At 41.5% G+C, this 26,725-nt stretch overlaps 3 protein-coding genes across 6 annotated transcripts in view; 2 read left to right on the top strand and 1 right to left on the bottom strand.

The window, feature by feature from the left end:
- Positions 1–3,257, top strand: part of oxsr1b (oxidative stress responsive kinase 1b) — a 66,708-nt gene extending 63,451 nt beyond the window's left edge. The window contains exon 18 of the mRNA XM_031584121.2: positions 65–3,257. Within this exon, the coding sequence (XP_031439981.1) occupies positions 65–139 (75 nt within the window). The 3' untranslated portion in view covers positions 140–3,257. The remainder of the gene's footprint in view (positions 1–64) is intronic.
- A 474-nt stretch (positions 3,258–3,731) lies between these two features.
- slc22a13b (solute carrier family 22 member 13b) lies at positions 3,732–11,092 on the top strand. The gene is made up of 10 exons (XM_012816170.3): positions 3,732–4,439; positions 4,565–4,668; positions 4,856–5,010; positions 5,322–5,490; positions 5,948–6,068; positions 6,182–6,276; positions 6,438–6,652; positions 8,740–8,848; positions 9,744–9,950; positions 10,441–11,092. The coding sequence occupies exons 1-10, from the start codon at positions 4,065–4,067 to the stop codon at positions 10,502–10,504; spliced, it is 1,614 nt and encodes a 537-aa protein (XP_012671624.1). The 5' UTR covers positions 3,732–4,064; the 3' UTR covers positions 10,505–11,092.
- A 1,884-nt stretch (positions 11,093–12,976) lies between these two features.
- LOC105890130 (xin actin-binding repeat-containing protein 1) lies at positions 12,977–26,386 on the bottom strand. Of its 4 annotated transcripts, XM_031583944.2 has the most exons (9): positions 26,232–26,353; positions 25,631–25,792; positions 25,281–25,335; positions 24,708–25,127; positions 24,368–24,449; positions 21,633–21,778; positions 20,869–20,916; positions 13,865–13,995; positions 12,977–13,445 (listed from the first exon to the last, which is right to left on the bottom strand). In XM_031583944.2, the coding sequence occupies exons 2-9, from the start codon at positions 25,753–25,755 to the stop codon at positions 13,289–13,291; spliced, it is 1,164 nt and encodes a 387-aa protein (XP_031439804.1). In that variant the 5' UTR covers positions 25,756–25,792; positions 26,232–26,353; the 3' UTR covers positions 12,977–13,288. The 4 variants fall into 4 exon arrangements, with proteins under 4 accessions (XP_031439804.1, XP_031439802.1, XP_012671556.2 ...); XM_031583942.2 differs by lacking the exons at positions 12,977–13,445; positions 13,865–13,995 and adding an exon at positions 14,002–19,821 and having other exon boundaries at positions 26,232–26,386; XM_012816102.3 differs by lacking the exons at positions 12,977–13,445; positions 13,865–13,995; positions 24,368–24,449; ... (2 more) ...; positions 25,631–25,792; positions 26,232–26,353 and adding exons at positions 14,002–19,821; positions 23,614–24,352.
- Positions 26,387–26,725: the final 339 nt, after the last annotated feature.

Genomic DNA, 26,725 nt, shown 5'->3' with positions numbered 1-26,725 from the left:
ATTTACAACTTCCCTACCACATCCTGTGATTGTAACATGGGCCTGTTCTGTTTGTCCCATCCAGGCTTCTGGCGTGGAGGTTTCCGAGATCCCTGATGATGTCAAACTCATGGGATTCGCTCAGCTCAGCATCAGCTAAACTTAAAGAAAAAACAAAGCGGGACCGTGACTTGCCTAAAAAATGTGAAAAAAAGACAAAAAAAACAAACAAAAACAAAACAAACAAACTGTAGAATGACAAATTGATGCATTTTTTGTGGATGGCCCTAAAGAAACCACTGCTGCCAAAGAGAAAAGACCCATTTCGTCAGTCAGTCCCATAGGACATAACCATATCACTCTGCTTCATCGAGTGGTGGAAGAAGTTGATGGCGTATATCAGAACCCATAACCCATAGGAATCACACAAAAGTTTACAGCGTATGTGTAGAAGGATGCAATTCTCAACACCAACAAGATATATTCTATTACGATATTATTGTCTTTTTTCTTTCTTATTTTTCTTTCATCCTTTCTTTCTTTCTGAAACGTGGTACATTTTGCACAATCTAAACTAATGCCCTCATGTCCTGGTAAAAAGAAATGTAATAATGCCTTATTCTTCAACAGAACTACTGAATGCATGTATAGGGGTGATGAACTGTGGAGCTTACGATTTCTGGATATGAGCGAATGTGGTTTCAATTACTGAAAGTCAAACTTTTAACTCGTAGTGCCCTCTTCGTGTGCATACCGGAGGGAGCCAACCACACAAAACCAACAGAGCATCTTATCAGTTTATCAAACCTACAGTACATAGAAATGCCAATCAAGTCGACACAACCACAGAAACGAACGATCCCCTCATCAACCAATGCAAGGGACCTTCATGCCTGCAGTTTAGCCAGTTTGGTCAGTAAAAGTCACATGGGGAAGTCATGTCAGTTCTGTTGGCTTGGCTGTGGTTACCCCCCACCCCCCCCCCACACACACACACACACACACTCACACTGACCCGAATGCCAGCTGACCCTGAGACTGATCTTGCTTTGATCTGACGTAGACACAGCGGTCGCGGCTCGCCAGACGAGGGCCAGATCTGAGCCTGAGTCTAGTCGGCTGTCTCGTGGGTTATCACTGCTGTAGCTCACTCAACTGCTATTCTAGCATAATACGGACATGGTCCTAGCTCTTGCACTGCTTGAGCTAGGGCAACTTTTAGCTTAGTTGGACTTACAGTAGGCTATGCTTTTTTGTTGTTGTTGTTTTTGTCTTATTATTTGCAATAGTAGGGACCGATTGTTAGCTATGTCATTAGTTTGTCTGAGGTTGAGGGAAGCAATAACTTGACCAGGTGGTAAACTAATGAATCAAAATTAGGTTTAGTGATTTACGTAACAAAACATCTCAACTGGGTGATTATCAACTACAGATAGTAGCGTTCAGTGGGTGATGATTTACAGCAGTTATAGCTTCATGTCAAGTGTCATAGCGTAGCCTGCACGTAGTTTAGAAAAATGGACACACACACACACACACACACACACACACATATATACACAGATACACACGCGCCCAGATCAGATACTTTTTCAGAGACTTTCTCACAGACAAAACCTTTCCATAGTCTTAACTATACACACAGCTCGATCTCTGTAAGTAGTCGTTGGGTTTCGTTCTTTTAGTGCTCTTGCAACGTCGTCAGTGGATTTTCTTAGTTCTCACAGTGATCTATTTAAAAAGCGATGTAAATCAAAAGTTTTTCAGCTAAGTAACTGAAGCCACAAGTGTTGTGTATGATGAAAACAATTGTGTGTGTTTGTATGTTGGTATCAGCTGTGTCTTCTTTTGGAATCTTTTTTTTTTCTTTTTTCTTTCAAATGCGTTAAGAAGTAAAAAAAAAAAAAAAGAATTGAGTGCATTTGCTCAACTGGGTGAAGCAGTTCTTGATTTAACCTCTCTAGTATGTACATAATGAGACTTCCGTTTTGATTTGTTTTTATACTGCGTGTTTCACTCTCGGCCTTTGTGTCCTTTGGAGAGGAAGAGGATGATGATGATGGTGTTTGAAGGAGACTGCTTTAAAGGACACCATGCAAGTTTGAGCTTTGTTTTCTTTTCTTTTCTTCGATTTCTTCTGCCTTTGATAAGATTTGTCATCATAAGCAGGTCTAATCTAAATGAAAATGATCAGCATTTAGGAGTCTGTCTGCCTTTTTCAGCCAATAACAGCATTTTCAGTTGTAGAACTTGCTGGATTGAAGAAGGGCTTCTCTCTCTTAACGTACTGAGTCAAGCAACATGTATGTGTGTGGGGGGTCTCCGTTAAAATGTCTCATATTATGCACAGGACATTTTGTTCTCCTCACCCCACCCTCTAGGAGTGGGGGGGGGGGGTTCTTAGCTCATGAGTTACACAGGTTCCCCAGAGGTGCCTGTCACAACACACACACCCCAAAAGATCCTCAGATGCACACTGAGTACTGGCTATGGCTCTGTACTGTGTTTCCTCCCTGTTTCTTTACCTTAATCCAGATCTTGGATAGAGATTGAAAGTAACCTGTTGATCAGATAGGACAATTAAGTGCAAGTTATCTATGCGAGGTGTAGTCTCATTTGTGAGCAAGCAGAAGAGAGGTTCCTGTTCCTTGTGTCACAGGACAGTTCAGTGATGCCAATTTGGAAATCAAATTTGTGAATTAAGTACCCTCCGTCAACATCATCAGCTTTCAAAATAGCGTTCTCTTTAGAGAACGTGCTGTCCTTGACATATTGACTTGGGAAAGAGCAGTTCAACAGAGGCTAACATACTTGGGCTTTTGTTTTGTTTTTACCTTGGAGACCAATTTGACCAAACTCCAAATTTAGGACCGCAATACAAAGTATGTAAACATTCAGTGCCATTGATTTTTTTTCTGCATTGCCACAGATTGACAAAAAGTGCATTGAACCTTGCATTCAACAATTATGTTTTTTTTTATGTTTGTTTTGCTGTATCTTCACATATCTGTCAGCTTGTCACTCGTGCTGAAGTGTATCTTAAGTGCATAAACAGTACCCTCTGTGCTGTAGGATTGGGGACAGACGCCCTTCACACATTGATTTGTTGTAGGCAATAACTCAGAACTGTAAAATATTTAAATTTCATTTATTTTTATTTTCACTTTTGACTCATTCTTAAATCTGCTCCTTTTTGTTGGTTTTGGACTTCCAAGCATGTTTCTGATTATTTTTAATCAATAAAGAATGAACATATCAGGTGTTCCCTGAGTACCTTGCGGTTTCTCGTCCGTGTGAATCATGTTTTGGCTCTGCCTCCCGCTTTCTCTTGGTTTTCCCAAAACAAAGTGAGAAAAAGTCGTCACTGCTGGTACTGAATTTTAACTGTTTCTTAGGCTTGCCAGGGTAATGTCAGCAGTGGTTGGGGAAGACTTTAGCTGATAACAAATGCCTCTCAGATTTTTACAATCATGTCACGTGACGTGTATCCTTTACTCTAAAGAGTTATTTATATATATAGTTATAGAATATATTTTCCTTGAGTTAGAAGTAAAATTCAAGAAATGTAGCTGTCATGTGCTAATTTCGTGTTAAATGTCAAAATGATATCTGGTGATATTTAACTAATGCATCAAGTTATGTGCGTTTAAATGACAGTCTTACATTCAATCGTCACCTACTGAGAGCAACACAAACAGTTACCAAAAAAAGTCGAACGCCCCTGCAGTAAGATTGGCTGATTAGTCTGCTCACAGAGTAACAAAGTCTACACGGCACGTGGATGTGTGTGCTCCAAACTTGCCTAGATCTCAGCAGGAAAGCGCTGCGCAAGTTATTTACTCTATTCTCAGTCCCGACTCTCACGCCTGTTACCTGCGAGTGTGTAGTTGTAATTTTCAACTCTGATGGGTTGTATTATGTGTTATTCCTACTAGCCTACTTGTGTCACGGAATCTACAATTGGATAAATGCGCCAGTAATGTAACTGTCGGATTTAAACGTGTCTGAAATTTTATGATTTAATTTTCATTAAGACGCGAGGAGTCTTGGATTAACAGGGAAAGGACTAACGTAATATTCGCACAATGATCGGCTTCGGGCAGATATTGACGGAAATCGGAGAGTTTGGGGCTTTTCAGAAGCGGCTGCTTGTGGTAATATGCGTACCCAACATATTCTCTGCCTTTCACATGTTCGTTCAGGTTTTCACCGGTCTTTCCTTCGCTCATCACTGCAACACGGACTGGATCTTGAAAGTTGACTCTAATCTGACTTATGACAAAGTATTAAACCTAACAGTTCCTTTGGACGATGCTGGAGAGTATGACAGCTGCAAAATGTTTACACCTGTGGACCAAGACTTGGATACTATTGAAAAGTACGGGCTGAACAGCACGACCAAATGCATTGACGGATGGAAATTTAATGCACCTCAAGGAACTACCTCTACAATAACCGAGGTATATCGCATCTTTATGTAGAACAATACTGTGACCAACTGAGTCGAGGGCTGACATGCACAAGTTAAACAAACACTTCTACTGCAGAGTGATGTTCTCTCTCTCTCTCTCCACCCTGTGCGCAGTTCAGCTTGGTGTGTGAAAACAGCTCACTGAACCAGGCGTCTCAGTCCATCTACATGGCTGGACTCCTGATCGGAGCGCTGGTGCTTGGGCCAATGGCAGACAAGTATGGTTGACGCGTGCCGCAAAAGTTCTCAATCGGCCTTTGATTGGTCAGCCATTACACTGTCTGATACATTTCAATTTCTATTATAAAAAAAACAATCAAAGTATGAAGAGATAGGATATTCAGTTCTGCAGTTACCAGGTATTAAGCAATACTGTACCATTAAAGTATGGCACTTCTCTTGCAGGTTTGGTCGGCGGTTTGTCATTCTGTTGTCCCTGCTCCTGCAGTTGCTCTTTGGAGTTGGTACTGCCTTCTCCCCAAACATATATGTCTATATTGCCCTCCGATTTGTTGTCGGCGTCACAATATCAGGGATCGCCATAAATGCATTTGTCCTAGGTTGGTAGGCACATTTTCCTGAGGTCTTTCCTCTGCTATCCCCTATTCACAATCTAATGTCCACCCTCACTTTAGTGTCAGCTGGATTGGATAAAGGTTTTTAAATGCAATGGCAATGTGTCCTTTGATGCTGTTGTCATCTCTGGCTTGTATTGTGCAAGGCTGCCTATATCAAGTTTATGGTAAGGTGTCCACGGAGCATCTTGATATAATAAGGAGCCAGATGTGTCCCACACCTCGCCAAGCAAAACAACTAGAAGAAAAAAAAGAAAGAAACTCAAACGGACTCTCTCTGGCATGCCGTCTTGCAGGGGCTGAGTGGTGTGGCACGTCGAAGCGGGCCCTCTTCACCATCCTGTCGCACGGCTGCTACGCCCTGGGGCTCATGCTGCTGTCTGGCATCTCCTACGGCATCAGAAACTGGAGGCTCTTGCAGCTGGTGCTGTCCGCCCCCGTCTGTCTGCTTGGTGTGTACTACTGGTAAGACCTGACACACAGGGACAGTTCTGGACCAGACCAAACAACCCAGCTAAAAGGTGTTCAGATACCTCTCTGCTACCATTATATTAGTGGTCAAAGGGAGATGAAAACTGTTACTATGAAACACACAAGGAAGGCGAGTAAACCTTTTCCTGCTCTGTGGAGATGGATAGCATCCAGATCTGTGTGGTCGCTACGTTTTTACTCAATATCGCATACTGAGGTGTACCTCATGCAAACCTTCCTTGGGCAACTACTGGAATGAATGACAGCATTGTTATTTTGGAGGGAATCCCCTTTAAATGTTGTTGTGTTAGGTGGACTTCACTCAATCCCTCAGAATATATTTCAAAACTGTAAATTGGAACACTGATAAATATAATGTGATGGGGATCTTACAGTTAAAGAACAGTTGTCTTGGCCCGTTTTATCCACCATGCATCTTGCTATTTTAAAGGATCCTTCCGGAATCAGCCCGTTGGCTCCTCACGCAAGGCAAACAAGAACGAGCCCGGAAAGAAATTCAGAAGGTTGCTCGGGCGAATGGGACGAGTGTTCCAGAATCTCTGCTGGATAAGGTGTGTGTTCCATAGCTCAGTGTTATGGCAGGACTCCATGCATTGTTGTTGGTGTGTTAATGCTAAGCTCCAGCCAAACGAGCTGATTTGAAAAGCTTTCTGTCTCCCATTAGCTAGAGGCTGAGAACACAGCCAGAACTGGCAGCATGTTGGACCTCTTCAGAATCCCCTACCTGAGAAAGAGAGCGCTCATAATGAGTTATATCTGGTTAGTGCACAACACTGACACAGCCGCACAAACAAATGAAAACCATTTCAAAATCAACGAAAGGCTGGAAGCTGTAAGCTGCCCATGTGCTTATTCCAATCTCCTTTGGTTTTGTGGTAAGGACTTCCTTTAGATCTTCCTCTCTTGTGCTTTCTACGCAGGTTTGTAACCAGCCTGGTCTACTACGGCGTGAGTCTAAACGTGGGCAACTTTGGCTTGGATATCTACCTCACTCAGCTCATATTTGGCATCGCCGAGCTTCCTGCCCGGCTGGGCTGTTTCCCTTTGATCGAACGCTTTGGGAGGAGGATCTGCCAGAGCATTGCCCTTTTTATTAGTGGAACAGCGTGCCTGGTCATTCTTGCCATACCAGAAGGTATCTCTCCACAGCTAATTGGCTATCGGTTGTGATACAGCTTCTAATAATGTGTTAAGAGGATTCGAAGTTGCTCCGTAAACCTATGATACATATTTTAATAACATAACATATTGGAAAAGTGTTTTTCATTGGCCAGTTCAAATAAGTTTATATATGGGGAGTGCAGTCATTTACTTGTAGTCATTTGGTACATTGAAGAGCCCTTCCCTGTCCACTGCATTCCACAAAAGTCCAGAATTACCCTGTGGCATTTTCTATATTTTTTTTGTTCTTGAACAACAGGACTGTCGTCACTGTTTTGAGTAGTGCAATATTCGCCTGTGGCAAGTTGCACCACCCTTTCCCCAACTTAGGCACATACTCTCACAAACACACACACACACACACAAACACACACACACACACACACACACACACACACACACACACACACACACACACACACACACACACCACACCCACAAAAAAACACACACAATTATAATGCGTAACATCTGAGAACTTGCGACCCCCCATCTGGTCTCTTGCGTTTGACCTTTGGTGGGGAAAGTACTGGTTGGAACTGGTTGTTGTCAACCTTCGTAACTTGTTTCAGCTGTAGCCAGTCTCAGTTATTCAACCACATTTGGTCCATTTTCCCCTGCCTCTTGTATTGCTTTCAGTGGTCTGTACACAGCATCCCTTGAAAATTGATCTGGTCCTGCTTGACCCCTGCTTGACCCCTGCTTGACCCCTGCTCATGTACTGTAGCCTCTAGACCTTGACCTGAGTCAGAATCTGCTAATGCTGTGTATGTCATCAGAATGTTGTGGTTTGCCCAGCCAGTTCTACTCTGTTCTACTACTAATTTCATATGCAGTTATATACTGAAACAGAACATATGCAACTGTGGTTTGCCGTATTGTAAAAAGTAGTAAAATTAGACATAGTCTTTGTCCAAAAAAAAATGTATTTAACTTGGAAATGTAACCTCACTGAAAGCTGAAGTTGCTAATTTAGTGCAGGGATACTCAAACTGATGGAAACTAGACATATGACCTCCGGATAAAATGAGAGAATGAGCAAGAATTGAGTGAAATAACAAGATATTTTCCGTTCCATTATCTTGGAATTATTTCTGGCAAGAATAGACTAAAAAGAGTTTATTATTACATCTTATTCTGAGTGAAAGGAACTTTAGCTTGTGGATGTGGTGGCTGTACACTGATAGGGTGTGAAGCAGTAGCTGTGAGTTACATTCTGCGGTGTTGAGACCTGTGGAGAGAATATGAGGATGAGTGTGACTTTATAACAGATATATCCCTATGCTGAATATCAGCATTTTTGTGTCATTTACATGTTCACATAAGCAACAGTATGAGGTTCAGTGTTTAACTGTACTTGCCATTTATTTGAAGTTGTAAAAAATATGCATTGATATATAAAATGTAGGATTATTAGTTCTCTATCATAATAATAATAATAATACGTTTAAATATAACCACAAGCAGCGATCATTTATGTCTAAACAGAATATTAAAAACTGCCCCAAAGGGTTGAGTGATTTGACTGTTTCAAACAGTGAAAGATGACCATTTGAATGTAAAGACAAAACACATTTTGAAGATAGACCAAACCATGTCAGAGGAACAGAGGAAAACATGTTTTAGCAACATCTTATGGCTGATTTGTTTGAAATTGGGTAAATAGTTTTTATATACCATTTATGAATGAGCCTACAAAATGTCATTGAAATTGTCCTTTCACACAGGCATGCATTGGCTGCTGAATTAATATTGGCTCTTGGTGGCCCTTTTGTTGAGCGAGCCAAATGGAACTTTAAGAGATTTGAGCAAATGTAGTAAATTGTAAGCATACCAAATAAATCTTTTTTTGCTTAAGTGGTTCTTGAGATATTGAAATGTGTCCGTTGCAGTGCCCCCCTATGGACAAAATGTTGTGAAGTTTGAACGTTTACATCACAAGATATTGGCTAGTGAAGTGCTAGCAGCGGTCGCAATTACACTCCAATATTGCATGATTGGTGTTGACATTGTCACGTCTCTACAGGGCAAATAAATATGGCTAAATGTTGTGTTGCCTAGACCTTCCCGTGGTGGTGACAGTGGTTGCTGTGCTGGGAAAGTTCTGTTTGGCTGCCTCCTTCACCATCGTCTATGTGTACACTGCTGAGCTCTACCCTACAGTGGTGAGGTGAGTATGCCTTCCCGACTCACGTGGGATGTCCATGAGGGTATTATGACAGATTTAAGCGGCGCTCGTTTAGATGGTTTCATGCTATGCTTGCTACTTTAGCCCAGGAAGTGCAAAAATGACAGTTGGGATCTTGTTTCATGATGCTCACTTTTGGCACCAAAACTATAAAGAGCCAATCACCTGAGTGACAAACGGCACGACCGACGGCCACAGTAACCAAAACGCCACACTGAATGGTCACACCGGTGCATGATTGAAACCAGCCTATGGGAAACAAAGTTCTTGGCACCAAAAATAGCTGATTCTCACTGGCTGAAGCTAACCTCCTAAAGCCTGACCCCTGGTGCTGTGAGGTTCTGCCCAGCCAGTTGGTTTGGGTATCAGACCTGAACCTGGAGATTTGTGCTGTGGAGTCAACCGGGTTCCCAGTATTCATGGTCAAGTCATGCAGCCCAAGGGCTAAAAGCCTGTTTTAAACTATTACTACTCTGCTAGGCCCCTGAGCAAGGAACATTGGTCCAAAGATGGTGAGGGAGTAGAGCCCCTTCAACCGTCTGACCTTGTCCAGTTATATATCTGTCCATCCACTCAAATTATCACTGCTAAAGCAAAGTTAGTCTTCAGGTGACAGGTGAAATGTTAGTCTCAGGAAGGAAATGTTTGTCTTTTTATTCTTTTCACTTTTGTAAGTCTGATGTGTTTTTTTTCTTTCATTTTCCTTTTGCCTTTTAACTCGTGTTCCTCTCATTCATGTACAGGCATGTTATCGTCAATTTGAATTTTGGAACGCATTTCTGGTCAAGTCCTGTTTTTTTTTTTTTTTTTTTTTTTTAAATATGATGGATGAATATGTTTCATATAGTGACTTTGACTTGACTTGGCTCCCACACAGGCAAAGTGGTGTGGGGTTGAACTCCATGTGTGCACGAGTGGCGGGCATCCTCGCGCCCCTGATCGGTCTTCTGGGGGTGTACCACAAGGCCATCCCCATGATCATTTACGGCTCCCTCCCGTTTTTGGGAGGCGTGCTGTGCTTCATGCTCCCTGAGACCCTTAACGTAGAGCTGGCAGATCACGCCGACCCACAACAGGATCAGCAGTGAGTGGACCCACCTTTAAATTTCCCTCACTAATAACGTTTATGGTAATGTTCTACGTTTCATAGTGATATAGTGCTATAAGCAGCGATTGGATCCACCTTTGAACCTCCCTCACTAATAATGTTTATGGTAATGTTCTACATTTCATAGTCATATAGTGCTATAAGCAGCGATTGGACCCACCTTTAACCCTCCCTCACTAATAATGTATATGGTAATGTTTTACTCTTCATAATGATAGATTGATGATAAGCAGTGAGTGGACCCACCTTTAACCCTCCCTCACTAATAATGTCTATGGTAATGTTCTACTCTTCATAATGATATAGTGCTTGAGTCTGGAGGTAGACTATTATGATTGTTAAGTGAGTACCATGGGTACCAAATGCCACTTTATAGAGTTCAGGGGTATACTGTATGTAGTGTCCTATATAGTATAGTGGCCATCTTGAAGGTTAACACATCCTACTTGTCTTTTTTTTCTGGTAGAGAACATGAAAGGTTACCTTCCAATGATAAAGAGGAGAAAGCACTTCAAACTTCCAAACTGTGAAGACATCAGACCAAGTTTTAATGTTTAAATGATATTGTACATAAAATGTTCCTCATTTAAAATTCCATTAATGCATTGAGAAAAAAATAAGTTATTTTCTTACAATTTACACTTTGATATGAAATACTTGATATGATAAGTATATATTTTAAAATATAAAATCCTTATTTTAGCCTTAATATTCTGTATGACGTAAAAATGTATTGTATCTATGTAGATTTTATTTAAAAAAAAATTTTTTTTAGGTGTACTGTATGATTCTGGGCCCCTAGAAGCAGATCACAGTCCAACCACCCTGTGCTTACGTGACATATTTAATACCTGTAGATTGCCTACAGGAGTCACACCACATCAACACATGATGCAATAAAGCACATTCATGGACAAAATGGTTACTAATACCACAGGCAGTAGCTGTGTCTGTTTGTGTTGTTCCTGGTTCATCATGCCTTACCACTGACCCAGCCTGACCTATCACAACCAACCAAACAAGGCTGGCTTGCTTAATATACCATAGCATTATTTAAATCGCCTTCATATGATTTTTTATTTGTAAAATGAAAATAAATATGCCTATGTTAAAAAATATATTATTTTTGTTCTTTTTTCAGTTTGTTTGCTATGTATCTTTTCCTTGGATGGATATTCTGGTATAACCATGATACAACTGAGTATAAAATGTGAATTAACAGGAAAAAGTGTATTCCACAACCCAGATCACCATTAGAGGCCCCCAGGAACCCTTGTAATCTAAATCTGAAAATCTCGCCGGGGGGGCCTAACTGACAGTTCTGTCAAGGGGCCCAGAATTCTTAGCAGTGCCCATGTCACTGACACACACACATACACATACATTAGACCTTCAAGGACATATAGGACCTGACATATGGTGCAAAACATACATTTAAAGCAGTACAAGTTGATACTGATCAGACCAGGTGCGTTTCTAGCTACAGAATCAAGTTTTGGTTTGGTTGGGGCTTGTCTTTTTTTTCTTTTTGAAGGGAGATTGGTATTGTTAGGTTGGGGCTGTATATCTACCTATATATAAGCATTTAATGCGTAACAAAAGAGAAAACCATTTTGATTTTGAGTTTATTTTGTAGCCCTATCTAGCCTATATGTATGTGTTTTGTTTCCCATAGGTGTGTCAATAAAGCAAGTCTATTTGAACTTAATTGAACTGAGAAAGAGAGGGAGACTGACAGAGAGAGAAAGAGAGAGAGAGAGAGAGAGAGAGAGAGAGAGAGAGAGAAACCTTCACTTGACAGACTTGGCTGTCAGTTCACGGTTCACGATAATGATTGGTTTAATGGCTATCTAGCTTGGTTTGCTGTGTAGACATGTCAGTAAATGTTTTTTTGGCATCAGCATAAATCAGTATATTGTGTAATACCCACGCTCTATGATTTACCTTGTCTTATCTTTTTTCTCCACCTTTTCATCTGGGTGCGCGCGTCTTCCAACTTTGTGTGCACTGTACAGTACTTGATTACGCCACCCCCTCCTTCTGACGCTGCAAATCAAGTTCCATTCTGCTACACAGTCTGTCTGTTTTTTTGCTATAAGCACCACAGTTTACAGGGCAAAAATACTCCGGTTAGGATTAAAATATTAGGGGCTATAGCCCCAAGTGATCAGACCTAACGACACCACAAGATCAGATGACCTCTAGACCACTTGCATTCAGGCTGAGGGCCCATGTATCCCTTTGTGTATTGCTAGGGGCCTTTTAGGGTCAAACCTGGAGCAGTGGGGCTTACTTGGTGCAGGTTTTTAGGGCCCCTGTGACCAAAAGGCTCATGTGGTAATGCCGGCCAGAGAATGAGCAAGAATATATATTATATCATATATATAATATATTTTCTGTGTGTTATCTTGAATCCTAACGTTTCTGACAAAAATAGACTAAAACATTTCTTGTATGTCTTAATCTGAGTGAACATTTAAGGAATTATAGTTTGTGGATATGGCGGCTGTACACTGAGGGTGTGAAGCAATACCTGAGACTTACGTTGTGTGGTTTTGTGACCTGTCTAGTGAATATGAGGCGTAAGTCTGACTTTCTGTGAAATGTATTTGTGATAACGTTTGTGATACAATTTGTGAATTGTATTAAATATAAACATTTTGTCAAATTTACATGTATACATAAGGAACAATATGAGCTTATTTGTATAACTGTACTTGGAATTTATTGACAAAGATTTGAGAAATATACATGTTTTTATTAAATGGAGGGTTATTAGTTGAAGGCAAGAATATACATCAGCCTTGTGGCTCTACAATCATGCCAAGTTTCACGTGGATCTGTGAAGTCTAAGTATATTGTCGAAGAAAAAAATACTTTGACAAACACTATATGACAGAACTGCGCTGCAGCAGTGGTCATAGTAAATATAAATGCATTTAATTACTGTTCACAAACATTTAGAGTTTGAAGTATAAGGCTAGTGAAAATATACTCAATTAGTATACAGTATTTATCTTCATACACATCTGATTGAGTTCTCACAGAGTGTGGCACAAATAGACAGTCCCTTTTTATTCATATCAATTCAAATGTAACTAGACTAATGCTGTTAGTGTTTATTTCTCAGTAAATCATCGTACACTGACATTTGTATTTATTGATTGATCTTTCGAATGTACATGCACATTTCAAATATAAAGATCTGGAAAAAAAAAAGAACTTCAAAATCACTTTTGAGCACCAGACTGCTGATTCTCATACCCTACATACCCAAAACCAAGTGACTATTGCCAGTAAGACCCAAGCCTGCTCTATAGGTCATCTGTGCCATTGACAGTGTATTGAAGCCAGCGGTCCTTGTGCTGAGGACGCCCAAAGCCCTCGTCATAGTTGCCTTTCCTTCTGAATAACTGCTGGTAGTGAAACACGCAGTAAAACTCTCCATAAAGAGGCGCGTAGTTGCCAATGCTGAGATGAAACATAAACACATATTTGCAGTTTAAAAAAAAATGCAAGAACTTTTACGTGTTATTTCCTAATGGAAAAAATTACATTTAAATTTAAAAATTACTGATTTGATCAAATTTGTTTGATGCTTTTGATGCACAACAATGTAAACTTTTGTGATTTGCCAACACCAATCCTGACCCTGTGAAAATCTTCACTCATAAAGTGATTAACAGGAGTCATAAAATCAGTCACAAATTTTTAGAGAAACTGATTAAAAAAAAATTGAATTAGAAAAATGTTCCCTTCATTTTTGAATCTGAGAGTCTTTTCATGGAAATTTGACGTGCAAAAAATGTCATTGCAGTTTATTGTGCTTGAATGGGTGATTCAACATGCATGCATCCCCTGTCACTCTCAGATTAGTGACATATTCTCACCTCAGCTTCTTTCTGCAGTGTTTGCAACAGAAGCAGTTTTTGTGAAATATGAATTTGTCTGTCACCATCCTCTCCATGGGATAGACAGGCTTCAGACACACGGAGCACGTGTCCTGTGCGGTGGGTTGAAACTGTAGTGACATTGTTTTAGTTATGAGTTGTGATGACACAGAGGCTGATTGCACCCCATATGATATGAAACTTTTAATGGTACTGCATCCCTGCCTTCTAGTTCTAACATGCTGCCACAATAGTGTCTTTATTAACTTAAATGTCTCCTAGAATTCCCTTTTCAAAGCATGCATTACTATTTCTAATTTATATTTACCGCCAGTTCATGATGTAGTTCTATGATGTTGTCTGGTCCTATTATTTATATTTTAGTATTTTGAAAATGAATTTGATATCAGATAAGAAAGTAAATTACACAAAGCAACTGATACAGAAAAAGTAGAATCCATTTTTCTCACAATCTATTTTTATTATTTCAGCAAAAAATTGAGAACAAACTAAAATCTGAAGGAGAGATAAAGAAAGACACAAATATGAAATGGTATAAATGTAAAAATAAAAAATGAAAATAATAAATAAACAAATGCCATCGCACCACAGTGTACTGTAATAAGGCACCACAGCCTTGTGACTGCCTCTCCCTCAGGCTGATCTCCGTCTCATTTCCTCTCTCCTCTCTCTGTAATAACATCTTCACAATGGAAGCCTGTCCTCTCCGAAGGCCGGTAAGTTTACTTTGGGATACGTCACGACTTCAGATCTTGTTGGGCTGGTTACTGTCTGGCACCTGGACGACGTGGTGATCTCAGGCTGAGGCGTCACCGCCGTGGAGGTCTTTGAGGAGTAATATCTGTTTTCTTGTGTTCTTCTTTGATCATTTTCTTCCCACTTTCTCCCTTGGGCACTGTTTGTACCTCAAGCACATTGACGTGACATTGATTGAAAGGGTTGTCCATGAGACTAAGAGCCTTGGTTATGTATGGGCATTCGTTCTTTTTACTCTCCTCTGTTCTGCCAGTGTTAATCATAAGATCCTTTGTAGACTGGAATCTCTCTGACTGTGGACTGCGCTGCTGAACACTGCTTGTTGGTGACTGAGAGGGACTAGGAGGGTCTGACTCCTTTCTCACTCCTGACTCTATGGAGATAAAGGAGGGAGAGGATGGCGAAGTGGCTCTGTGTTTGACAGCTGGAATCTCAAGTTTTGGTACCTGTTTGCCCTCTTTCAGACCAGATGATCTGGAGCTTTGGTTCACGTGTGCTGCTTGCTTCTTTCCCCTCTGGGCCTTTTGTGATTTACTGGTGCCTATGCTGATCTTTTGGATATTACTGAAGGAAGGAGATGCCTGTGCTGATGCCATAGACTCCTTGAACAAACCAGATAGCCCAGCGATGTCTGACTCGGACTTTAATGTGGAAACGGAGAGGAGAGCTTTTCGAATGGCTTCCTCAATGTCCACAAGTTTCGCCAGGGTTTGCTCTTTCAAATTCAAAATCTCAACGCTTGCTTTCTCAAGGTCACCAAATGCCAGGGCCATGGAGGACACCTCTGGTCCTTTTGTTGGAGACTCACACTTCTCCACTCTAAGATCAGTCTTGGCCTGTTTTGGTTTGATCTTCTTTGGTTTTATTCTAATCCAGTCTGGAACATTCTCAAAAATTGTCCTCAAAGCCTTCACATCTACTTCACTTGTGTCCTCCTCAATCTCCTCAACCTTTGACAGGATGATTTTCAGCTCCTCTTTTTTGCGCAGATTGTCGAAAATCTCCATCGCTGCTGTCTCATTCCCTCGCATGATCTCATCCCTGTGAACTGACAGCCTTTGCATTCTTTCTTGCTCACTCTCTTTCTTCACTTTCTTTTCCCTCATTACGACTTTGCCTTCTTCAGGTTTCTGTCCATCATTTGTAACCGTATAGGATTCAGGACAGCAGGCTGGCATAGCACTGTTACATTGCTGCGGTGTAGACAATTGTGTTGCATTCATGACATTGTCTTTAGCCGTTTTCATCCGCTTTGGCTTGACAGGTCTGCTTTTGTTCACATTCTTTTCAGGTGGAGCAAATTTCTTCAGCTCCGCTTGAAATCCTGACACAAACTCATTGCTGGCTTGCGTATTAGCAGAGGAAACCTGTAATCCCTTTTGAGAACTATTGGCTGTCTGTGCTTCTTGCTGGGAGACAGAGGCTTCCTCTGGATTATTGCTGATGACGTGATATTTCTTTTCCCCCTCACAGTCTGCCTGTTTTACACCTTCACCCTGCTCTAACCTGTCTGATCTCTTTCTTTCAGTAGTGTCACACTGATGGGTATCTGGTGTGCCTGTGCTTTCATGGTGTGTAATGTCCTTGCCATCTGGGCATTTCATTATACCCTTACAAAGGGCATCTTTGTAAGACATAGGTTCTGACTGAGGCAGCTCTTTCCGTGGCTTTTTCTTAGTTTCAAGTTCTTTGCAGGTTTCTGCCACTGCTTGCTTTTCTTCATGCTTTTCGATTTTTAATGAAGACAATGACACGCTTCCCTTATCGGCCGCAGGTTTTGCTTTCAGGTGATCAGGTTTAGGAGGAATCGCGGGTCTTGGCCCAGGAGGCTTCTTACCCTTCTTCTTAGGAGTCTTTGATGTTGGACGATGTTGTCCTTTGGTGTTTAAGCCTGCAGATGGTTCCGTCTTACATTGGTTTGAATGGGAAACTACTGCAGAAGCTTCATTTGATGCTAAGACAGCCACCTGCTGGTCCAATGGGGCCGACGCAGTGGGGGTTGAGTTACTATCATCAGGTGGGGTCACTAATTTACCATCATCAGGTTGGGTCACTAATTTACCATCATCAGGTGGGGTCACTATTTTACTATCATCAGGTGGGGTCACTAATTTACTATCATCAGGTGGGGTCACTATTTTACTATCATCAGGTTGGGTCACTAATTTACCATCATCAGGTGGGGTCACTATTTTACTATCATCAGGTGGGGTCACTAATTTACTATCATCAGGTGGGGTCACTAATTTACTATCATCAGGTCGGGTCACTAATTTACTATCATCAGGTCGGGTCACTAACTCGTCATTGTGTTTAACTACACTCTCCATTTGCACTGTTTGTTTTCTAAGCTCATATGACTTTCCTGCATTCCTGTAAATCATTGCAGCTCTGAAATCTCCCTGGGTAACATTAACACTAGACTGGCCCAAAGACTTGAGCGCTGCCTGGATGTTACCTTTCACAATTTCCTCCTTTTCCTCCTCCGGAGGAGGACGCTCACTTGAGCTGTCCTGTAAGGACTGGATAGTTTCCTGCAGATGACCCTCCTTAATCGCTGCCATGCCGTTGTCCCCTGAAGTCTCACACATTTCCCATTTACCTTCGGCTTGGTGTTCCAAAGTGTTAGTTTCCTGTGGGGTTCCTTGCCTCTCTCCAATGATACCCACCCTTTCAGAATGGTTATCTGGTGAAGATGTGTACTTGTCTTGAACTGGGAAGCTATTTGGGCTAACTGGGAAACTGCTGTCTTTCTGCTGTGGCTCAGAAGGCCAGACATTGTCCTGGTCTATGGAACTGTCCCTCTCTGTTATGTGAGTCTTTTCCTGTTTCACTCTTGCCTCTTGTTTCTCTTGAATGCTATGCTGAAGTGCTTTTGCCTCCATTGTGGCTTGTTGAAGACTTAAAATGGCTGCCTGAAGATTGCAAAGATCATCCTCTACTGCCTCCACCAACTCTTCTTGCTGGATTATCCCTTTGTCTTGGTTTTCATCACATGTAGTAGGTGTGCTCGCTTTGATAGCCGGTGGGTCCCGCAACGGAACATCAGATATTTTTCCACATGGCATTGAGTAGCTGCCCTTATCTGTAGTGTTCTTGTGTATGGTTTCAACAGGTGGACATTTTATTGCAGTGTTTGACGCTGAAACGCTTGCTTTGTGTAATGTCTCGGCCTTTATGCCACGAGAATAACTAGGGTTGTGCATATCAGCTTGACAGGAGAAAATATTTTTGATGTTCTTCACATTGCCTGGAACAATCTCTGAGACATTCTCCTCCATAATGGGGCCCTTTGCCTCCTCAGAGGGTGAGTTCAGTTCCTCTTCAGATGGTGTTTTCTGAAGGCTCTTAAGGTATTCCAAATCTCCCTTCTCAATGCAATTGCTGAACAGTTTCACATTTCCTCGCTCACCTTCTTCAACTCTGCTTGCGCCAGAAACTATTTTCTCCTGGAAACTGGCCAGAAGGCTTCTAATGGTTCCTTTAACATCTCCTTTTACTTCTTCCTCAGTCTCCTCAGGGGTGCTAACCTCCATGTTCTCCTCTTGCTGTGTTTGAAGTCTCTTCATGTCTAGTTCCTCATGACTGAAGAGGGAGTAGACGGACACTTGAGTGCCTTCATGGGAAGTCTCTTGGATAATAATGCCCTTCTTCGAAGAGCTATCTATGTTGAGAAGATCCTCAACTACCTGAACCAGATTGACTGTTCTGTATTCTCTGTCTTGGTGTGCGATAAATGGAAGCTGATGGACAGGCACGTCTATACTCTTGACCTCTACATTTCCCTGTTCGTCTTCCTTTATAAACTTTACATAGGATGTGAGGTGTGCCCTGTGTAAAATCTGAAGTAGAGTATTCTTTATATTCCCAGTAATGACCTCCTCCATCTGGATTTCTGGACATCTCCCAGAAGTAAAGTCAAACGTGGCTTTTTTGACAGCTCCAGCCTCAACAGACTCAACTATGGTTCCATTTGAGTGAATGACGCTGAAGTGATAAAGAGAGCTTAGCCTTTCATTCATGCTCATATCTGTTGTGTTAGCTCCTTCGATACAGTTAATTTTGTGAAATGGTATGGATTCAAACAGGTGGGCTCTGTCCTTTACATTTGCCTTTTGTATTTCCTCTTGAGCAGTGACACTCTCTTGTGTGGCCAAACTGTTCTGCAAAGAGATTTGCCCACTTAGTTTTTTCTCTCTCTCTTTACAATTGGCTTTTTTAAAGTATTTGCCAGAAACAAATCCTTTGTTTTCTTTGCCCATAACACTGGAGCCTATTTGACCAGATGATTTTCTCTCGAAGACATCTTTAACCTTTGAGATCCCCGTGTACACCTCAGTGTCATCTTCCTGTGCAATTGTGGAACTTTCAGCCGTGAGGTCAGCCATTTGTGTTTCCAGTACTGGTTTTGTCTTTTTGTTTGAGTTAAAAACTTTCATTTGTTTTTTAACTGCTCCCCTTTCCTCTTCCGAGACAACTACCTTAATCGTTGAGACCTTCTGAGGGCTGTCTGTGTGTTTAGGGATTTTCTGAGATTCAAACATCATGCGTGTAGAACGAACATCAGCTCTAACCATGCTTTCCTCCTCAACATTGCCCTCTGTTTGATCTTTTGAAATGATGTCTGATGACAATAGAGGACATGACTGTGTTTGGTTTAGAGAACATTCCATTTGGAATGAGGTTGTTCCAGAATTCTCGGGCTGAGGTCTTGCCATGGATTGCGCAACCCTGGGGGGCACCTTTTTCTGCTCCTCCCCCGGGGCCCGCCCCTCTCCCTCTAAGTATGTTTTCGAGTCATCAGGGTCCCCAATGTTGTCGAGAGCACAGTTCTCAAATATCCAGCGCCTGGACAGGACCTCTCCCTGGTATCCTGTGTCCGCAGCTGTGCACTCAGGCCCCCAGACATCAGCAAGCTCCTCGTCCACCACCCCATCCAGGCTCCCAAGCTCAGGGCAAGTGTGCTTCAAGAGACGTTTTAGTTCACATTTCTGGCGCTGCTGGTATAATGCAGAGAATGCCTCTTTAGAGGGCGGGGTAGGTGAGAGGCAGGGGCGCGTGGGAGCTGGGGTCATGTTTGCACTCTGAGCCTGAGGTCTTTTGGCAGCACGCTGTGATGGATTGCCTGTCAGGTGTGTCTCGGAAACGTCATTTTTGAAAGATTGGGTATCTTCTGTCATCTTGAAGGAAAAGTTGAAAATACAAACATGTTATGTTTGCCTTCTTAACGTCGCATTTGTGAAATTTTTGGTGGAAATGCAGTGTTTCATACCTGAGAGACAACATGCTTCATGCTTCAGGTAGTAGGTTAGCCACACCAGTCCATTAGTAATCCTATAGACAGTACTGTTGCGTGATTGTCTCTGTGTGTCTTTGTCTTAAAGCAAAGTTGTCAAAAGCTCAGGAGGTCTTTTGATTTGGCCCATCAAATCTGTGACTCAGCTTCAGCCAAATATTCACCAGCGGGTCATTCCGAGACAGTGGTTTCAGAAATGATCATTTAGTTTAACCAAGTGCAATACTATTTATAATTTTGTATCTTGTGCCAGTGTATGCATTTCTCTTTAAGACACCAATACAACAAAAATAACTTGTTTTCCAATTAACATGTATTATTAGGAGGAGCTACACATGGAGTGATTTAACATTCATCATGGGAAAAAAATTAACACATTGGATGAGCGACTTTGACTCTAAACTTATCCATGTCTTTGATGCTTTCTCTAAGTGGTCTCAACCCACCATGAACTCTGCAGTAAACCCTGGAGATTAAAGAGCCCCCTGGATTAAAGCATGAAACTAACAACCTACAGAATTCCTCTTTGAGTGATAGTGTGTATCATGGAAGCTAGTTGGTTCAGAGGTCTGCCGTGTGTAAACCTCAGTCTTTGTTGCCCTACAAAATGCCCTAGCAACTGACGGGTATAGTACCCATGCATTTACCCCTGGCGGCACACTCACCGTCCAGACCTAAGGTTGTGGGTTTGAGTCCACATGGGGACTGGGCTTTTCAAGACACAGGTTACACATACAGTACTTTGGCCCTTGTATATTAGTATCCAAAAAAGCAAGGCATATTTGCACGCTCAGTGCTTCTGTGCTTCCTTAAGAAACAGCAGTGGAAGGTCCATTTCATGCATTACATTTGAATAAAAACTCACCAAACCGGCAGTGTACCTGCATTTGTTTACCTCATGCTAAAATGAACAGCACATCATTTGTCTTACCTTAATTGCTTTTGGTCTTTTTCCAGAAGGGTTTAATGAATCCATTTCCTGAAAAAAATTGAGTTGTTATGCTGTTATGCTGCCTACATCATTATCCATGGCAAACCTACTCTTGACTTTACAAACTAAATCTGATTATGCTAACAGTATAATCAGCTAGAAAGACAAGTTGCACATGAATCACGAGCAGATTTAGCCCTTAGTTTATGCTAATCTTCATGAATTCTAGTATCGCCCACAGTCCAGCCTGCATTTAAATCACATTTCTCTTTAGTTGCTTTCAAAGTTCAAAATATTGTTAGCTGCTTTCAAAATTCGTACTGGGTGCACTTATATGCATATATTATTATATGTCCTGAATATTATTTTACTGACCAGTGTCAGGTTATGATTTATAACCAGTGTAATATAGTATAGATAGATTCATATGAAAGGGTCATATCTGTTGTATGTTGTGTGTTGTATGGGCCGCGCAACTGCCCAGGAACCGAATATGGGCTTCTCTTAATGTGGCGACCGCTTGGTTTCAAACTCATGCAAAGGGAAGGCATGCGCTGATCTTAAAGACTAGTGAATACTCTACACATTGATGTTGTTAAATCTGTCAGTGACCAGCTTGCTTCACCCATTATTTATATTATCATGTGTGTGCATAGTTATGATTATATAATTATGTGTGTGCATACTTATGTTTATATAATCATGTGTGTGCATAGTTATGATTATATAATCATGTGTGTGCATACTTATGTTTGTCAACCAACCTGTTTCAGGAGATTTCCTGAGGTTTCTGCAGTTTCCACTTTCGACTGAAAGAGCGCAGACATGGCTTTGACGGAAATGGTCGATTTCTCCTGTCTGTAGACAAAGTCACTGTCCCTGAAGTCTGCAGTAGATCTCCTCTTCTCTTCTGCAATCACCCATAAAACACTACGATAAATCATACCGTACTAGTTCAAACTACAAACACCTGCACCTCTGTATGTCTGTGAAAATCAATGCAGAGCTTTTACAGGCTGATCCACATTCATGGTAATCTTTGTGCTATTGCTCTGGATAGTGTAGCGTACTGTGCTCCAAATGACTGTTCAAATGATATCAGTTAGCATTACTAAGTCAGAGTTGCTTATAGGAGTTTGCCAGTTTAACCTTTAACCTACTCAGCTGCTGGGTTGCCATAACACTAGAACTATCTCTAGTATCTGCTAGTTTTCTGCCTTAAGGAATCGTATCAAGCACTTACAACAGCTGTCTCCTTCTCTACCGGCTAGGGTATTTAAAGGACATGTTACATGTGACTGAATACCACTATTTATGTCCACTTAGAGGTGCAAGGTAATATAAATATAACACAATGTTATGAAAAGCTTGATGACATTGAATACTGGCAAGTAGAACACAAAGAAACAGAAAGATTCCAATAGTGGTATTCATTGTTTTGTGAACGATGACCAAGCACCTCTGTAACTTTTATGTGTATTTGAGCACATTGTGGGCATGCAAAACATCAACAGCTCCTTTAAATAGCATTTATAGTTGCAAGTCATGAACGGAGCAGTCACAAGCTAGAGAATTGGGTTGGGCCCAGATTTACACCCTCGTGACACAAATTCCATGGAGGATTTACTGATTATACACCTATGGCACATTCGGAAGTCAATTATATTTCTAACATGTTCATGAACAATCGAATATACTATCACATATATTATGATATATATATGATATATTTGATCATATAACCAAAATTACAGCTGTAAAATTAAAACTGTCATGCATGTTGTGGGCCTACAAACATGAACAATAAACTACAGTTACCTATTGTTGGTGCAAGCAGAACTGGAGGATTATTAGACAAAAGCAGGCCCTTGTTTTGATGACTGTGATATGAAGGCCAGATACCCCATATTACTTCTGGCATTGGCAGTCCCAGGTGGGGACTATAGTCAAACCTCCAATGCCATACAGAACTCCAAGCACTTGTTACAAAAATAACTTTGTTGTTGACTTCTGGCTCCTCTAATGATACATTATTCCTTCCTATTTAAACTGTTATTACAACCTCTAATAATGCATTATAACATCTTCTATTAATACATTATTACATCCTGTACTTATATCTTATGACATCCTCTATTAATACATTAGCTGCATTGAGTGCTTACAAATAGTGCCTTTTTTAACGCCCCATCTGGAAGGTGGTGGACACAACCTGCAGCACAGACAAATGACTACGGGGAAGAGAGGTATGGCAATCCCAGACAGGTTTGTACTCTTTGATTTACAGGATTGTCCATGTGGATTTATTTCCTCAGGTGATTTCAGTAATTAACTGTGAATCCTGAGTGCTCTTGGTGTCTGTTGTCTGACTGTCTGTCTGTTGTCTGTTGTCTGTTGTGTGACTGTCTATCTGTCTATCGGTCTGTCTGTCTGTCTGTCTTGTTTTGACACTGACTCATCAAACAGCAGAATCGAGTTTATCAGTCCAGTGAACATGTATATGAACGTATATGAACCATATGTACTGTAAGTGTGAAGAAAAATAATTGATGATCAGCCAGGTATCTCACATTGCCTATATGAAGTGATTATAGTTTGATCATCTGCCATTATTATTGTTATTGTTATTGCAACGTTCAAATATCTTCCCACACTGTATGAATGTGACCCAAAGTATCAACCTTGTTAATGTTTACTTAAAGCTTGTCCTTACAATGCCGTAATAAAAACCAAACACACACTCACCGAAGCAAAGAGAAGTCTGCTACTCATTGACCGTTCTTGTGCATGGTTCAGCTCGACTCCACTAGACTTGACTCGACTGGGACACTGTTGCTATCATTGGCGAGCCCCTGCCCTGTTCCCGCACAGTAGCATGGGGAGGCTATATGTGTCTCTCCCCTCTCTCTATCTCTCTCCCTCTGTGTGTCACTGGGCCTCCGATTGCCCCCATTCTGGCAACAGCTGACCCTGTCATCCCAGCCATCTTCAAGGGATGGCGCTGCCAAACGGCTATTTTTGGACGAGGCCTGTGGCTTTTTCTATTCTGGCACCGGGCTGAGTCAATCACTAGCAGTGAAGGTTATTGTGTGGCCCCAATACTGTACCAGGCCCCCAACCTCATCTACTGTGGGTCAATGTGATTCCGCGTTCGAAAAAAAGAGTTAGAGTATAACGTGTTTTTTTCCAGTCGTGAGTGTTTGTTCAATGTTTTTTTTGCTGTTAAAAGGTTCTGTGTATCTTTATAGAACTAAGGGATCTGTACACAGCATGAGGGTTCTAGAGAGAATGGTTTACTGGAAAAAAGTTTTAGCTGTAGAACAGTCAGAAAAAAGACAACCAAACGTGTTGTTAGAAATAACTGCCATCAGAGGGCTTTTTGAAGACCATTTAAAAGTTGTTTGACGGGGCAGGAACCCTTCATTCTATATGACGGTATGAGGTTAAATAATACTAATTGACACTAATTTCTCATTTCTGTGTGAGGGCCAGTACTTACTGTCCTCTGATGTTTGGTGCGTCCGGTCGAGATACACACCAGATACAGTCTTCCGCCTTTCTAAACGGGTCCTCCTTGCAGCCTATGAGGAAAATCAATGTATGGCAATGAAAATGAACATAGAAATATGCCTCATCCCAATGTGATGTAAAAGTGAATACTTGAACAGCACTGCAATGCATTGTTAATAAGTACTAATCAGAGCATGACATACCAAAGAAATGCAAAGCACACAAGAATATCGCCGCAATATGCAGCATGAACAGAATTTAATATATTAAAATATTTCATGAAAACAAAATAATTCACTAATTGAACACCACAAAGACACTTGACTCAACTTTGGGGTCACCTCCTCTTCCTCACTCATCAGTGGCTGAGGATCATGGGTACTGTTCTTCTTCACTTCCTCTACCTGTTTGTCCGCTTCCTGCGTGTCCTCAACCTCCAGCTTGACCTGTGTGTCCCTGTTCACTGGGGCGGTGTTGTGGGGCTCACCACCACGCTTCCGCTCTCTTGGGGTCATGACCTGTGACTCAAAGAGTGCCCTGAGCGCACTGGTACCCCCTGGTGTCCCCCCACCACGGGGCAGTATCTCCATGGACTTGGCGCGAGACAGGGGCTGCCTCTCGCTCAGGGACCTGGAGCGCTCCCTCATCCCGCGGCTCATCCTTGGGGTCTCCGGGGGGTCTGGCTCTGGGTCTCTCACTGTCTCAGGGACAGGAGCAGGGGCAGGTACAGGCAGAGGTACTGGAGAGTTCTTAGACAAGTAACAAAGTATTTTTGTTTATTTTGCACTCTTTAATTTACACTTCAATCTTCAGTTGTGTATTAAGACAGACAATCTTTCAATTTGTCAACAGTGTGGCATTTTATCACATTTTTTTTTAAATTTGTATCATGGAAAACTCACCTTTTGCTTGTCATGCTCTGATTGTGTTTTCTTTCCTTTCGCTGAGACCTGATATCTATCAAAACACAAAGTAAGCATGCGGGTCAAACATTACACACAGAAGTGGCTGATAATGGTGCACACATAATCAATTAGGAAGCACAGAGTCATACATTACATCCAAAAAAAGTGGAGGGTGTGTGCATTTGTATGTAAGTGAATATTCATTTTAAAAGTGGACGAGTTAGTGTGTGTGTGTGTGTGTGAGTGTGTGTGTGTGTGTGTGTGTGTGTGTGTGTGTGTGTGTGTGTGTGTGTGTCTGTGTGTGTGTGTGTGTGTGTACAGTATGTGGAAAGGGGGGGTTGACTCACTGTGCCACGAGCTGAGAGACAGATTTCTTTCTCTCCCTGAGTCCCACCTCATTTACAGACAGTGTCTTGTCAGTGTGGACGCTCTTCAGAGACTGTGTCCTCCGCAGAATACTCTTCACTTCCATATCAGCGAGCCACAGCTTACCTTTCACATACAACACACTACACCCACCCCAACACACACGCGCACACACACACACACACACACACACACACAGACAACCACACACGTGTGTGCACACACACATACACACTCAGAGAGAAACACACACACACACACACACACACACACACACACACACACACATACACACACACATTGCCCATTTGGATGAAAAGAGATACAAAAACATTTGCTAGCGGGACAAGTTAAACTAGTGATAGTTGTCAGCAGCTGTAGTTGACATTTAGTTTGATTGCAGAACTGTTCAATGTATTACACTGCACCAGTGACAGAAATCTCTTCGATGATCTTGCAAAAAGTGACAAATGTAGCTAGCTACAAGAGCTGATGTTTTATAAAGTACATAATTGAACAGATCTATAACAGTTGTTTTAAAGTAAAATGCCAACAAATATGTAAGATATATGGGAGTATTACCTTTATATTCAGACAGTCCTCAGTCAGTAGGCTTCTGTGTGCTTTTTCCGGCTGTGTCACGAGAGACACACGCTGTGAAACGTCCATGTGCAAAGTCCTTCTGGTTTATTGGGTCTCCCTGTAGAAGCCATAGAAGACATTCACTTTCGCTCAACTTTTATATTCATGTTCCTTTTCACAATGACTTACAAGTCAAGTTCTAGATAATACAAAATTATACAATAATTTGTATTCTATGTAATACAAAACATTTCTACATGACTGAAGCTAATGTGACAGGTTACCAATGAGTACCCTTGTGTATATGAACAGTGATTTAAATCGGCCAATAGATTTAAAGTTGAAGTGAATTCTCATTGATCAGATACTGGTGTAATCTGTTTGGGGATCCCAGCAGCATAAGCAACACAATGTCCCAAAGTAACATTCCTCTGTCATCTTTAATGATGTTTAAAGTCACTACTACTGTGCCATTTTGTAATGTGCTTCATAAA

Source organism: Clupea harengus, chromosome 17 (genome assembly GCF_900700415.2).
Source record: "Clupea harengus chromosome 17, Ch_v2.0.2, whole genome shotgun sequence".
Lineage (NCBI taxonomy): Eukaryota > Metazoa > Chordata > Actinopteri > Clupeiformes > Clupeidae > Clupea > Clupea harengus.
This window is presented reverse-complemented; position numbering and strand designations above follow the sequence as displayed.